At 39.1% G+C, this 15,298-nt stretch overlaps 1 protein-coding gene across 5 annotated transcripts in view; it reads right to left on the bottom strand.

Annotated features, from left to right (window-relative positions):
• MYH10 (myosin heavy chain 10) overlaps positions 1 to 15,298 on the bottom strand; it is a 157,709-nt gene that overhangs the window by 75,711 nt on the left and 66,700 nt on the right. For all 5 annotated transcript variants that reach the window (XM_037808394.1, XM_037808397.1, XM_037808396.1 and 2 more), the window contains 6 exons: positions 8,729 to 8,792; positions 6,926 to 7,024; positions 4,362 to 4,505; positions 4,019 to 4,114; positions 1,671 to 1,789; positions 851 to 1,003 (listed from right to left, as the gene is read on the bottom strand). In XM_037808394.1, coding sequence (XP_037664322.1) covers positions 851 to 1,003; positions 1,671 to 1,789; positions 4,019 to 4,114; positions 4,362 to 4,505; positions 6,926 to 7,024; positions 8,729 to 8,792 — 675 coding nt within the window. The remainder of the gene's footprint in view (positions 1 to 850; positions 1,004 to 1,670; positions 1,790 to 4,018; positions 4,115 to 4,361; positions 4,506 to 6,925; positions 7,025 to 8,728; positions 8,793 to 15,298) is intronic.

Genomic DNA, 15,298 nt, shown 5'->3' with positions numbered 1-15,298 from the left:
TCATATCCTCTGAATGTTTCTATATGGGAAGGCAACAGATTTTCTTAAATGAAATTTGTACCCAGCCACCTTTGATGAGTGCTCAAATTCTATACAAAGCAATCAATTTTAAAGCAATCTCTTCTAGTGGTAGTGCAGTTAGTGGACGGAACTGTGTATACCAGCAACAGTTAAGATTTTGAGGAGAGATGTGTAATTTTTTAATTGTAACCACCCCAGTGGGTGTGAAGTGGTATCTCGTTGTAGTTTCAATTTGCATTTCTCTAATGGCTAATGATGTTGAGCATCTTTTCATATACTTATTATCTATCTAGATATCTTCTTTGGAGAAATGTCTATTCAAATGCTTGGTCCATTTTTTAAATGGGTTGTTTGCCAAATTAAAATTTAATTTTAAAGGAGCTCATTTTAAAAGACAATTCAATACCCAATTGCTACCACATTAGAACACTGACCTCAGTAAGTTTGAAATTTAGGACTTATGCCTTACTATATAGCAAGTCTGTCAAAGGAGAGAGAAAGATATAAACATTTATGAGACCAAAGTTTTATATACTTCTTGGCAAAACCATCTCTGTGTTTGACTACAAACCTCTGCTGTGATTTGCAGGGATAGTGAGCCAGTGCTTGGAGAAATCTAGTCACATCTGTAACGAAACAGATTAGATCTATCACGGAAACTGTGGATAGATCACGTGCTCTCCACCCATCTCCAGGCAGGGCCTGCACCCGTCTCGTTTCTCATCGGACCGCTGGCGCCCAGCGCTACGCCAGGCACATGTGGCCATAATTAATACTCGTTCAACAAACAAACGGAAGGAAGGCAGGAGGAGGCAGAGAAGGGAGATACCTCAAAAATTTCAAATCCGGCAATATCCAGGATTCCAATGAAAGACGCTCCCTGACGTTTGGTCCTGTCCAGGGCTTTGTTGATCCGGTGAACCAGCCAGCGGAAGAGCCGCTCGTAGGTGGCTTTTGCCAATGCTTCTACCGCAAAGTCTGCCTGTAATTAGACAACATCCACCTTTAATTCTGGAAATGATCTCAACAAAGCAGTAACAGCTGTCATATGGAGGTTCATGTAACAGAGAATTCAACAACTCTGAAACAGGCTTTACTGCTTAATCACACATTATACATTAAAATTAAAATTAATCAATTTGCACATCAACAGAGGGCATTACTGGCACAATTCCAGGAAGACTGAGGAGACTCAATTTAGGGGGTGGTTGAAGATGCCCAGTAAACACAAGAGGTAGTGCAGGCAGAGGGCACGTTCTCACGGGAGAACCACCTTCCAGTCTTCTCAGGTGAAGCCATTAACGTATTTAACGCAGGAGCACCATAAAATGGGTAAATGCAACTCCTACGTTCTCGTCACCGTGCCACCCACAAGGGACGGCAGCAGCGCCACCCGTCTGCTGGACTGGCCCCTGAAGGAGTTCGTTCTTTTTGGTTATTTATCTTCCTAGGGAAAACTGGAGATGATCTTTCAAATTTACTGTTTTTTTTTTAAAAAAATCACCTTTTAAAATTTTTCTGCAAAAGAAAAAAAGACACTAGAGAAAACATACTCAATGAGCAATCAGTAACCAAGAAACACCCGTATGACAGATATTTTGTTGATTCAACTGCTATGTGTCAGTAAAAGGGTCAAATATAAAACTCACTTGTTCTTTGGTCTGGGCTTTCTGCACGTAGTCTCGGCCGACCTTGATCCGGGGGGTGAGGATGGCACGTGTGAACTCCGTCACGCTCATCCCAAGAAGATGGCAGAGCTTCTGTGCAACTGGAGTTCAAAAGCCTTGTTAGCTTCTTAAATACCAGACTTCTACTTAGATGGAGTCAAAATAGGCTCAAAAAATACTTAAAAAATTTTAGTAATTATTAAATTGCATTAAGAAGTGAACTAAATAAAAGGCTCAAGTTTTGCAAACCTACAAGTGCTCTAATTAAAAAACAGGGGCGGTGGAGGAGTCTTGCCAGTTAGATATGCTTTAGGCCTGATGAAAAATACTTTTACCTTTTCAAATTAATAAGATACTCATCCTTAGACTGTAATAGATGGTTAGTCAGCATTTACTTATTCTGGGTAGTTTTATCCAAGTTATTGCGTCTTAGAACCCATGGATAATGGAGAAAATGAGAAAATGACATTTGAAATTATTGAAATCATTATATTTCCAATACAACTTGTGATGCTCCTGTAATATTTTAGTAGGCAGGAGAATGTAAAAAGGCTTTTAAAATGTAATTATTTGATTATATGCCTGGCATAATGCACTTGATAAACAGCTACTGATTTTATGATTTGTTGATTGATGCTTCACCATCTCACCAAAAACTACACTATCCAACATCATAAAGGTCCAACAACAAGCAAATGAAACTAATACTAATTTTTGATTGCATTAAAATAACAATAAAAATTCTAGAAGATAAGCATATTTTAAATTAAGTGAGAAGTACAATCCACCCAAGTTCTCATGTCAAAGACCTGCATCCTACCACCGAGACCGGCTATGCTGTCCTGGTGACTTGGCCCAGGGCAGGCCGGACCTCAGATGGCCCGTTTCCTGACTCTTCTCACGCCCCGTTTGTCTGCTTCACCCTTCAGGCCCTGGCTCCGTATGCAAGCACGTTTGTGTGCATGCAAAATTGAAGTCGAAAAATACAAAGCAGCAGAAAGGTAACAAATTGCCCACACTCCTTTGTGTCTCATGATAAACATCATATTAGCAGCCAAAAAACTACTTTGGAGTGCGGATACATCACAGTTTACTTCTTTCTGTTAAATATTTTAAGGCAGCTCCCAGGTTTTTACCATTAAAACGCTGGGACTGTGCCTTTTTGCCTGAGGCTTGTTCTTCTGCCTGCCTGTTACTCCCTTCCTGAGAATCTTTCTACTTCACCTGTTCAAGCTTAGTCAAAAAGCCACGAAGTGAAACAGGCACAATCATCATTTAAAAGTCTAGAGAACAGAAAACTTTCTGTTGCCCTGGGTACAACTTTTGCTTTATGGTGTGATTATAAAAAAATGTAGCTACACGTTTAAACGCACATATCCGAGATTCTGCCTATCTTATGGAGAAGCGGCACGCTTACTGCAGAGGGAAACGTGCAGCTCGAGGAAGGATAAACCAGACACGAATGAGGGCAGTTTCCCAGAGGGGGTGCATGAAGCGGGGCAGAAGAGGTGGGGAAGGAGGCCCCTGGGCCAACCAAACCATGCTGAGTGAACGACACGTTTAGTGGCCCTGGAAGTCAAACGCCTGAGGACGACGTGTAAAGGTCTTGGTCAGGAAACAGATGAGTCTCTTAAAACGGTTACATAGAACTAAGTTAGTAAGTTACGTGGGCTACCAAAAAAGGACTATTTCAAGGACGGAGAATGTGAATTTATGTTAGCCTTCGCCGGCCATGGTGGATAGCTGACGCTCAGGTGAATCACAGGTAACTTATTCGGGTCATCAAGCATTCCAGGCAATGTAGATTTCTTTCTCTTTTTTTTCCAGAGCACAGAAGCAAACCAACAGCTCATAAGGCCCACAAACACAGGTTTCTGGTTCACAAACTTTTGTTCCTGGTGTAGATTTAAATCAGTTTTCAACATTTGAAAATTGGAAGAGTTCATATTAAAATCAAGCTTTCCATCTTCCTTTGAAAAATCAACTAATTTGGCAACTCTGGGCCCATATTCCTGCAGGGCAGAAAGTGGTGGGCTCGGGGGCTGGAGCTCCCTTGCAGCTGAGCCACGGGTCTCTCGCTGCCTGTGGCCCTTCCAGGTCCTCCTGCCACTCGGGTGCCAAGATAAGGGCCACTGATCTTCGCAAACCCACCCCCTTCCCTCCTTTACACAATCGGCTCGGCCCCATGTAGGTATGGGAGGTGTCTCCCTGCTTTTGGAGTGCTCGGGAAAAGCCTGGGGTGTGCTTTTACAGTTGCACTATAACATGGTCTTGGAGAACACAAAAGCACACCATCTAAAGAGAAGCAAAACCAGTACTCATTAGTTTACCTGTGTTTTCCGGCATGGAAGCTTGATCGGTATTCCTCTCTTTTTTAAAAGAAATATTTCCAAACTGTAGCACTGAAGATACTACTTTAAGCATGGCTTTATATTGATAAAAAGAAAAAAAAATTAATAAACACATTGCATCCAAATGTAGCAGAGAAGTATTCTAATGTGCTTATGGTATAAACTGGCAACTCAAAACTTCTTGGTAACCTGTGTCTCAGGGTTTCATAAAATTATGGGCAGTTCTCACTAGTTTCTCAATGGTTTTCTAGTTAGGCTATTTACCCCCAATGTATACGTGTGATACAGGTGAGTATCGGACTCTTAGCGAAGCTGCACGTACACAGAATCTCCTCGTGCGAGAAGCCCATGATGTGCATTGCCTCCATGGTCTCCTGAAAGTTGTCTTTGTCTTGCTGCCCCGGAATAGGAATGTAGCCATTGGAGAGGAATCTGTAGGTATGAAATCCTTCGAGGAGCAAATCCGCTGAAAGAAAACATAAGGGAATAAAATTTAATGAACACTCATAAACAGACCAAAGCACACCCACATGCCAACTGTCCTGTCCTCACACTAGGACAGTGGTTCACTGTCCAGCCCCTCAGTCCCTTACACTTTTCTTCCTTTACATATTCATGTAAACACACAAACATACACAATTTCCCATTATCTGTACCAATGAAGGAAAACGGTGACGCAAAACTCCCAGCAGGAACTTTTGGGATGGTGGTTTGTAAAATATTTCTATATGATGACTCCTGGGGATGAATGTGGACCCGGCATCGTGGGACTGAGAGTATCTTCTTGACCAAAAGGGGGATGCAAAATGAGACGAAATAGTTTCAGTGGCTGAGAGATTCCAAATGGAGTCAAGAGGTCACTCTGGTGGACATTCTTATGCACTATATAGATAACACCTCTTAGGCTTTAATGTATTGGAATAGCTAGAAGTAAATACCTGAAACTACCAAACTCCAACCCAGCAGTCTGGACTCCTGAAGACAATTATATAATAATGTAGATTACAAGGGATGACAGTGTGATTGTGAAGACCTTGTGGATCACACCCCCTTTATCTAGTGTATGGATGAGTAGAAAAATGGGGATAAAAACTAAAGGACAAATGAGGTGGGATGGGGGGATGATTTGGGTGTTCTTTTTTCACTTGTATTTTTTATTCTTGTTCTGGTTCTTTCTGATGTAAGGAAAATGTTCAGAGATAGATTGTGGTGATGAATGCATAACTATGTTATCATACTGTGGACAGTGGATTGTATACCATGGATGATTGTACGGTGTGTGAAAGTATTTCAATAAAACTGAATTTAATAAGAAAAAAAGAGAGAAAACAAGATACCAAAAATATATATTTTTATATGAAATCAGAAAGCTGGGGAATGAAGTCAGTCTTTCAGATAACTGAACTTCATTGTTTTCAGATTGAAATGTTTTAGCCACTCTTTTAAGGGAACGCTTTTAAAGCCATATTTCCTCTCCTTATCTTAGCAAATATTTTATAGCAAGCATTACCGAGTCAGTGTGAAGACTACCATGGACTTAAGACACAGACACAGATGCAGAGGGTATAAAACATGCACTGAGCAAGTTCTGAGCCCAACAAATGCCCTGAGATATTTTCTCCGAGCCAGTGCAGTGATTAATTTGCTCTTTAGAGTGATGTGCAGCCTGCATTCCCAGCAGAGCATTATAATGGGTGCCCTCACTGACTACTTGTACATTAGGGGTCAAGGAATTAAAGAGAACTCCACTTGCTCTTTCAATAAATGCGCTCTTGAGAACAGATGGACATTGTTCTCAGGAACGATCAAAATAGACAGGGCTATTTATCCCTAGAAGGGATGTCATGAAGTGCTCCGGCTTTCCGTGTAAGCAGCCCCTTGCTCACTGCAGAGTTTCGGCTGACACCCCATGACCTACCCACCATCTCCATCACGTTTACCTTCTGCTGTGCACTGCCTGCTTTCTTCTTCTATCTCCTGCTCTTAACATTATGATTATAAATATATATACACACACACACACATACACACACATATATATATATTTAAATTTCTTAGTACTGCAGTTATCACCAATCTTAAAGCCTAAGGGTTTTCTTCTCTTCAGCATCACGTATTGTATAATCTTGAATTTTTAGTCTCTCATTGGCAATTACTCTGTATTTATTTGTTTGTTTTTCCCTTGCAGGTCTTTCCTGAAATAATTTCTGGGTCTGAGGTTTTTACTGATGCTGACAGTTAGCAAATGCCTAGGCCCCAGATGAGAAAGGTATTACTGTGTAAGTATCTACTGATATCTGGATAATATATACAATCATTATTTAGAAGCAACACTGAATTTGAGACTCAGAAGAAATCAGAAAGTGTCCACCTTATCTCACTCACATACTTCTGACAAAATTCTAACCCAGAACAGAGCTCTACTTTTTATCCCACCCAACCCTAAGTTTCTGGTCCTTATGATTAATGCCAATAAGCAAATAAACAAAATCGCACCATCAGCTCTTTCTGGTACTAGTGGAAGTATAACATACATATATGGTTGTAATGTAGGAATAAAAATACTACTTCTAATTAATTTTATTAAGTAAATTCATTTTCTTACTTTTATATTTCTAGATTTGAACTGCACAAAATGCATCATTTATCTTCTAATTTAAATACTTTATAAAAGAAAAGAAATAGAACTGTCAAAGGTAATATGACAACACTTAAAATAAGGTGCCTATTTCATGACAAGGAAGTTCATTTTCATGATTTAACCAGCTCGGATTTTTGTGTGCCTGTAAAACTAATGGTTTCTTGAAACTGATCTCTCTTTAAAAATTTAACATTAAAAAAGATATTCAAATGAAAATAAAATAGTAGAAAACCTTTGTAACTTACACTTCAGGTGTTCTCCTGCCCCAGATAACAACTGGTAAAAGATATGAAAAGTACGCTCATCTTTTGCTTGACGAACAGCACGAGACTTTTCCAGAAGGTCTGAGCAAAGATGGTTAAGGATTAAACTATTTAGAAGGGTCCTTTTTCAGTATCTATGTAAACTTAATTCATGAAATGTATTCTTTCTCTGATATTTCACTATCCTGCAATGAAAGTCTAAATTACTGTATATTGTAAGTGAAAAGAGAATTTAAGCAACTTGTGGTTCTCATTAATCTTCCAGAATCACTCGACTGGAAGAGAACCTAAAGACTCCACTGTGCTCCCCCAGGCTCCCCCACTCCCAGCTTAGTGGATTACAGTCAGGGAACACAGCACTAGACTAGGAACAGAAAGTAAAACAGTAAAAGTGAACTTTAAAGCAGGAGAAGCCCTACAGTCTCAGAGTAATTATCACATTTTTACAAATAAGGAAACTAAGGCATAAGGAACACAGGCTAATAAGCAGCAGTGCTAGGACTCAAACGTGGCGTGACTCCCAAGGTGTGTGCTTGCCACATGCTGCACCCGAGTGCTGCCCTCACAGAAAGCCCCACATGTGCCGGGTGCCGCCCACTTTCCATTCACCGCCGCACGGAGGTTTTCCAAATGCCGGCTTCCCTTCCCTGCCCTGGAGAACCACTGCCGCCAGGACCCAGAGCCTGGGGCCACAGCGCAGGCCGGCCAGCGCCTGCATCTCGGGGTGACTGTCTCCTCGGGGCTCGTGTCCCCTGCCGTGGAGTCTGGGTGCAGCACCAAGCTGGGCTCTCACAGAACCTCAGCTCCGCTGCTTGGGAAGAGGATGGTCTCTTCGGAAGTAAACCTTCTCCGGGGCCACCAAAGTGAATTAATTCCCTATGTGCCACCTGGCCGATATTTTAAATCAGACTGTCCTAAACACATCCTCTGCATTTGGCGAGAAACACATTCATAGGAACAGTGCTGTAACAGGTTGATACAAAGAAACTTAAATGTAAGATTAATTTCTCTGTCGTTTTCAAGAGTTTCTGGTGTTTTCTGGTTCTGAGCATACCAGAGACATAAAATATGGTTCTGAATTAACAGGAAAATGCTGATCCATGCCTCACCTGAGTTTATTTACCCTTTTGAAAAATAGACACAATACATTTCTGTCATTGGAGATCATTCTAGCAAGTGTCTGGGCATTATCATCTGTATCCCCCCTTTTAACTGGCACACTATCAGAACCACTTCTATTTTATTACCTCTCTAATCAAATTTATTTTATACTTAAGACTATTCTGTAAATGTGACATTTCTTAGGACTATTCTACATATTGGACATTTTATTTTCTCCTCTAGCTCCATTCTTTTTAACAATAACAGAAAGTACTTTAACTGGACTTTTCCAAGTCTTGTTTCAATGGGTACCTGTTCACCCTCCTAATGTCAGAAGTAGGTGGTAAACAGGGGCTAACACAAGCATAAGTGAAGCGTGCGGCTCAGTGTGATGGGATTCGTCTAGACGTGGGCACACTTCAAAAACATTTCCTGGGCTGACGTACCAGGGAATGCTCAGCCAATGGAACTCTCCAGTTCCCACCAAGTGACTACATTGCAGCCTGGTTTTAAAAACAAACAACAAAAATACCACTATGGAGTTTGTTTGAACAAATCTCTGGGCTTGAGATTTATCATGTAGATAAGGGGAATGATATTATCTGTCACAGAGACTTGCCATGAGGACTTAGGAAGATTCAAACCTTCTTTATTTTGGATTCTGCTTTTATGAAAAAAGGATACATGTTTCAATGTTGGCCCCAACAATATAGCCAGTTACATCGAAGTTGATCCGAATAAACTTGCCCTGAAAATAAAGAGAAAATCGAAAATAAATAAGGACATAGAGGATTTGAACACTCTAATAAAGATAATAAGACAATGTGCCCAGCCAAATATTCATGAATTGGTTATAATAATGAATCTGATTTATGGCCTTGGATAAAAAGAAAAGGAAAAAATGAGAAAATGAAAAAGCACCAACACATTTCAAAAAAGTAGCAGCAGGTCAGGCTACATACCTGGACTATAACATAAAAAAAGTAGAAATTATTAAAAAAGAAAGTAACAAAACTCCAATCATTTAGAACTTTAAAAAAAAACTCTTCTAAATAATCTGAAATATGAGACTTTAATTTTAATAGCTTAAAGGAATGACATATCCAGCCCTATACTAATCAAATGAAAATCTGAATACTACAGATGGATTTCCAAGGAAAACAGAAATCCATTAAAAAACAACAACAAGAGAAAACTTGGACAGACCATAATTATAACAAATAGTGAAAAAGAATTCTTTAACAAAATGCTAGATTGGTTTTACGGAACAGTTTTCCAAATTTCTAAAGAATATTTCATTCCCTTACTATATAAACTATTTTAGGGCAACAGAAAATAGTGACTATTTCCTAATTCACTTTATAATAACATTATAACAGCGATATCCAAGTAGGTAATGATGGAACAAAAAGAGGGAAAGCAAAATAAAAGCAAATATGATTGTCTTATTACTTACAAATATAGACATAAATGGTCAAATTAAACACTCAGCAAAACAAAGAAACAGTGATCAAGAAGTATTTATCCCAGGACTACTCAGAAGAACTGATACTAATAAACATACTACTATTCATCACATGAACAGTCAAGGGACTGAAGGGCATTTTGTGGAGATTGGCAAGTTGATTCTAAAATTCATAGGGAAATGCAAAGGACCTAGAATAGTCAAAACAATTCTGAAGAAGAGAAATACAGCTGGAGGACTCTCACCACTAGATTTCATAAAGCTATAATTTAATCAGGTCAGTGTGACACTGGTATAAGAATGGGTATAGATCAATGGAATACAACAGTTGGATACAAACCCACGCATATACGGTCAATTCATTTCCAACAAAGGTGCCAAAATAATTTAATAGCAAAAGGAGTCTTTTCAACAAAAGGTGCTTGAGAAACATGCAAAACAAAAGAAAAACAACCTAGACCCTTACTTCACACCTTATACACACACCGCAGACTCCCTGAGATACTGCAATCTGGTTCTAACTCCTAAGTCGTAACGAAACTACACCATTACCCCCAAGAGCTATAACATCTGGGCTAACAGCTATTCAAAGCAGGAACCACACGTACATTTCTTCTCTTTGCCCAAACAGAAGCAAAGACCATGTAGGAGACGTCCAAGGCACCACTGGCTGCAGTGCACCTGGCTGGGAGCTGCACCCGGGGTTCTGGTACCCACCCACTGCCTCCCTCCAGGTTTTGCTGCAGGTTTCCCTACACCATTTCTTGGTGCATCAGGTTCTTCTTCTGAAACAGGAAGGGTTGCACTAAATAACATCTAAGAACATTGTGAAACCCAGAAGGATTTGGATTTAGGAAAATGATTACTTCCTATTCTTTATTAACCAAAAATTGCTTTTCAGATCCTATGTTCCAGAATAACAGGGACATCATAATAAACAATAGTTCTAATTAAATAAGGAAGTGACAAAAAGTAAGCTGGCTACTGAGAAAACAGACAAAGCAGAGAGTCGGAGGGCAATCCGGGTAGAGACGGACAGAGGCAGACAGTCACAAGGACAGAGAGAGGCCGAAGTAAGAGAACAGAGCTGTAACTACAGGGAGTGCAGAAAGGCAGCAGATCCAGGAAACAGGGTGTGCACTGGGGCTAGAGTAGCTAAGAGTGAAAAAGCAAAGGGAGGAAGACACAGGCTCTGACCCTCTACTGCTAAGAACCTGAGAGAGCCCAGCTCAGGCTAGAGGCTAGAAACAGGCTGGGAAACAGAAAGAATAAAGAGCCCTGACTGTGTACAGTTGGCGGACGAGCCACAGTTTACAGAGATGTGCAAATAAGAAGCCCTTGAAAGAGCTCATTACAAGCTCAGACTGTGCCAACATGACTGACATAATTTATAACACCTCATCTTTCTATCTTAAGACTCACACTGTAATGACCACAGCTCGCTATGAACGAGCCTGACAAATGGACCGAGCTGGGAGAGTCTCAGAGAGAGGAGGAGGCAGCTGGAGGGGAAGGGAGCAGCTCCTATGGCTAATGGTCCCGTCGTGCTTTCAAATGCACTCGGAAGCAGAAGAAATACTCTGCGGAATTAACATTTCATTCCAGATGAAGAATTATAAAGAAAGATAAGCATGGCACATAAACCTTGATATATCAATCAACACTGTCATCACCATTCACCACCTGGGTCCAATCATCTGCTTCCGCCCCCTCCCCTGTTTTTAACATAATTTTATAAATGATTTACAGAAGAACAAAGGGATATTGGCAAATTTTTAATTTATTTAAAATTGTATTAAGAATTTAAACATGGCAAATCCAAATTTTAAATCCACACTTTCAGAACAAGGTCCTGAAGCATATGGCAACATGGACGAACCTTGAAGATATAATGCTGAGTGAACTAAGTCAGACACAAATAGAGATACTATATGCTACCACTTCCATGAACTCCCTGAACAATGTAAAACCAAAGTCTTATAATGTAGAATATTGGGGACCTAGCGATAGACATAAGTTGTTGGAGGAGGAACGATAATCTAATATGTTCAGACATGTTGATGGTGAATTCAAAGATTTGGGAATGGATAGGGGTGATGAATGTTTGTTAATGGGATTATAAGTATCAGAGCTGTATTGAAGGCAAATAGGATTGAAAGGGGTTGTTCAAAGGCATGTTTCCCACAGATCAGCACCACAAATATAGATAGGTGGTTGCATGATATACTTCTAAGGTATGACACTAGTACAGAGATTTGACAACAGAATGGTACATGGGAAAAATCTACATTTTGCATACTAGAGACTATAATGAATAGGAATACCTTATTGGCACCACGCAAATACTAGGGACAAATAATTAAGGGCTGACAACTCGGCAGATGAACTCACTGCCCTCCTCTCTATGTGGGACCTGACTTCCAAGGGTGTAAATCTCCCTGGCAATGCGGGATATGACTCTCGGGGATAAATCTGGACCCAATATCATGGGATTGAGAACATCTTCTTGACCAAAAGGGGGATGTGAAATGAAATGAAATAAAATTTCAGTGGCTGAAAGATTCCAAATGGAGCCAAGAGGTCACTCTGGTGGGCGTTCTTGTGCACTATATAGAAAACCCTTTTTAGGTTTTAATGCACTGGAATAGCCAGAAGTAAATACCTGAAACTATCAAACTGCAACCCAGTAGCCTTGACTCTTGAAGATGATTGTGTAGCAATGTAGCTTACAAGGGGTGACAGCGTGATTGTGAAAGCCCTGTGGATCACACTCCCTTTATCCAGTGTATGGATGGATGAGTAGGAGAATGGGGACAAAAAAACTAATTGAAAGAGATTGAGGTGATGAATGCACAACTATATGATGGTACTGTGAACAACTGATTGTACACTTTGGATGACTGTATGATGTGTGAATATATCTCAATAGAACCGAATTAAAAAAAAATAATTAAGGGCTGAAAAGAGCCATGAAACATTTTGGGTCATGAGGATTGCTTAAAATGGAGAGTGATGAGGATTGTACAACTAAGTGATGATAATGTAAGACATGGATGGACTATTGTGGATGTAACATATGCTATGTGAAATTGGGACGCCCCTACTTTAATAAGTCAAGCACTCATCCTGAGGCTTGCTCTTGTGAAACTTATGGTTGTAAAGGGGAGGTTAAGCCCACCCATATTTATGCCTGGGAGTCACCTCCAGAGAAGTTCTTTTGTTGCTCAAATGTGCACTTTCTCTCTCTAAGCCTAACTCTGCAAATAAATTCATCACCCCCCTCTCGAGGTGGGACAGGACCCCCCAGGTGGGTGAGTCTCCCTGGTGATGTGGGACACGGATTCTGGGAATGAGCCTGACCCTGGCATCAAGGGTTGAGAATGCCTTTTTGACCAAAAAGGGGAAAAGAAAGGGAACAAAATAAGATTTCAGTGGCTAAGGGAATTCAAAGCGAGTCAAGAGGCTGTCCTGGAGGTTACTTCTATGAACGCTTCACTAGTTACGCTAAATGGCCACAGTAGGACAAGCCCAAGTCAACAGTAGTCCTGCAAACCCTAAATCTGAGACTGTATAAAAGTTTCACTCACTAAGTTTATTCTCCAGGATTATGAATACTGAATCTCTATATAATTTTCTTCTTCTTAGGTGCTAGAGTATTAGAATAGCTAGAAGGAAAGAATTGAAATGGTGGAACGGGAACCCATAACATCCTCTGAAATCTGTTCTATAGCTACTTGTTAAATTGTAATTTGAAAGTTACCACCTTTTTGTGTGTGTGTGTGTATGTGTGTGTGTATATATATATATATATATATATTCCACAATAAGGAAACTGAAACTATGGTACTGTAACGTATAACATTTTTGGAAATTTCCTATATAACTACTTGTTAACTCATACTTTGAAAGATACTACCTTTTTGCATATATGTTATATTTCACAATAAGGAAATAACAGAAACTGTGGAACTGTAACTTATAACATTCTTTGAAATTTGCTAACTACTTTTTAAATTGCACTTGGAAAGTTATCATTTCTATGTATATATGTTATATTCCACAATAAAAAAATATGATTAAAAAAAAATCAAGCAGTCCATACGGGAATATTAAAAAAAAAAATCCACATTTTCCTGGTTTTGAAAGTACAGACTCCTAAAATGGCATTGTTCTCTGAAAACAACCAACTGTGAGTGAACCTGGAACACACCCATCTTGCTAACTCTGATTCCAGAACACAAATACATCTCCAATAGGTTCTGACTTATTACTGCCCTTGATTGCTGGAGTTTGAAACCTCTGGCATTCACAGTTTTGCTGAAGAGAAGAAAGTCTTTTTGGCTCCATAATTGCAAAACCTTTTCATTTATAGATTAAGGAACTCCAATTAAAATGAACAACCCAATGAATGTTTTCATTTCTATATCATTTATTGCCTTCCAGTAACTTTCATATAATCATCCTGCAGCATTTATCCCCTAGTGAACCACAACAGATAAATTTTCATGCACGTCTTTTCAGCAAAATAGATTGTTCAGATTCCCACTGCAAAATACTGAGTGAATGCGTTCTTCCTTCTGAATGACTACTGGATCTTGATGCCGTATTTTCTTTAGAAATACACTGTTCCTGAACTTGGGGAAATTCTAGGCCATCATCATCTGAAGTCTCAGTCTAGAATCCACTTTGCCATCATCATTTGTCTACAGTGCTGCTGTCGGTCTCCTTAAATGCATCTTCTAACTTGCCTAACTTTCCTCTGTCACTATGTGTAAAAAATGAAAAACGTGGACTTTTAAACTATGTTCACGGAAATCTAAAAGTAGACCACAAAGAAGGTGTCTCTAGTTTTCTTTCATACCTTCTTGAAAGATAATGCAATGTTTTGGGCAATACAATAAGGAAACTAAAGGACGATACAAATTCTGACAGTTTATTTCACCACTGTAGCAGCCTTCCAGGAAATTCCATCATTCTCATAACTTCAGCCTGTTTAGCACAGTTGGGAATAACTGATGCATAATGATGAAATAATTCCTTGGATAAGAAAATGGCAAAATGTTTCAAGATATTGAAAAAGTAAGACCAGTAATACTCCGTAAGTGTCTTCGATTTGTAAAAGGGTCCAATGGACCCATATAGCAATCAAGAAGAAAATGAGCTTTATTCTATTTAAAAACCAAGTAAATTTTATCTTTGTTCTTTGAAACAAAGTTAAAAAAAATCAGTCCTTACTTACAAATAGTTAGAACTGCTCAAAAAAGAAACTAAAAACTAAAATCATGCCCTGATAGTATACCAAGGGTTAAAGTTCTTAATATATTTGAAACAGCTGTATTATCGATGCAATACCTCACTGAATTAATAAAAATTGCTATTTTAAGAGACAGTGGTCAAAAGACAATGTTATTATTCCAAAACAGCAAAGGATACTTTGGCAATATAACTGTCCAAGCAAATATTTTCTTAAACTTTTCATTTTAGTACTGCAGAAAGGCTGACCAAAATCATATGGTACTACCTAACTCTTATTGAAGAGAACTTTTCACTTACAAAAATTCATTGTATCTATTAACACAAACTTTTGCTTTTATCAGCATTCTCTTTAACTTATTACATAAATATCCACATGTTGTTTACACTTTCAACTCTTTATACTATTTTCCTATTCCTTTTTCTTTACCACCTCAGATAAACCAGAAATTCAAAATTCATCAAACAAAAGAAATTCTTTATTCGTATAATAACAGCTATTATGCTGATAACTTTGAACTCTGACAAATTAAAAA

The sequence above is a fragment of the Choloepus didactylus genome, chromosome 18 (genome assembly GCF_015220235.1).
Source record: "Choloepus didactylus isolate mChoDid1 chromosome 18, mChoDid1.pri, whole genome shotgun sequence".
NCBI lineage: Eukaryota > Metazoa > Chordata > Mammalia > Pilosa > Megalonychidae > Choloepus > Choloepus didactylus.
Note: the sequence above shows the minus strand (reverse complement) of the source record. Positions and strands in the feature narration are given on the sequence as shown.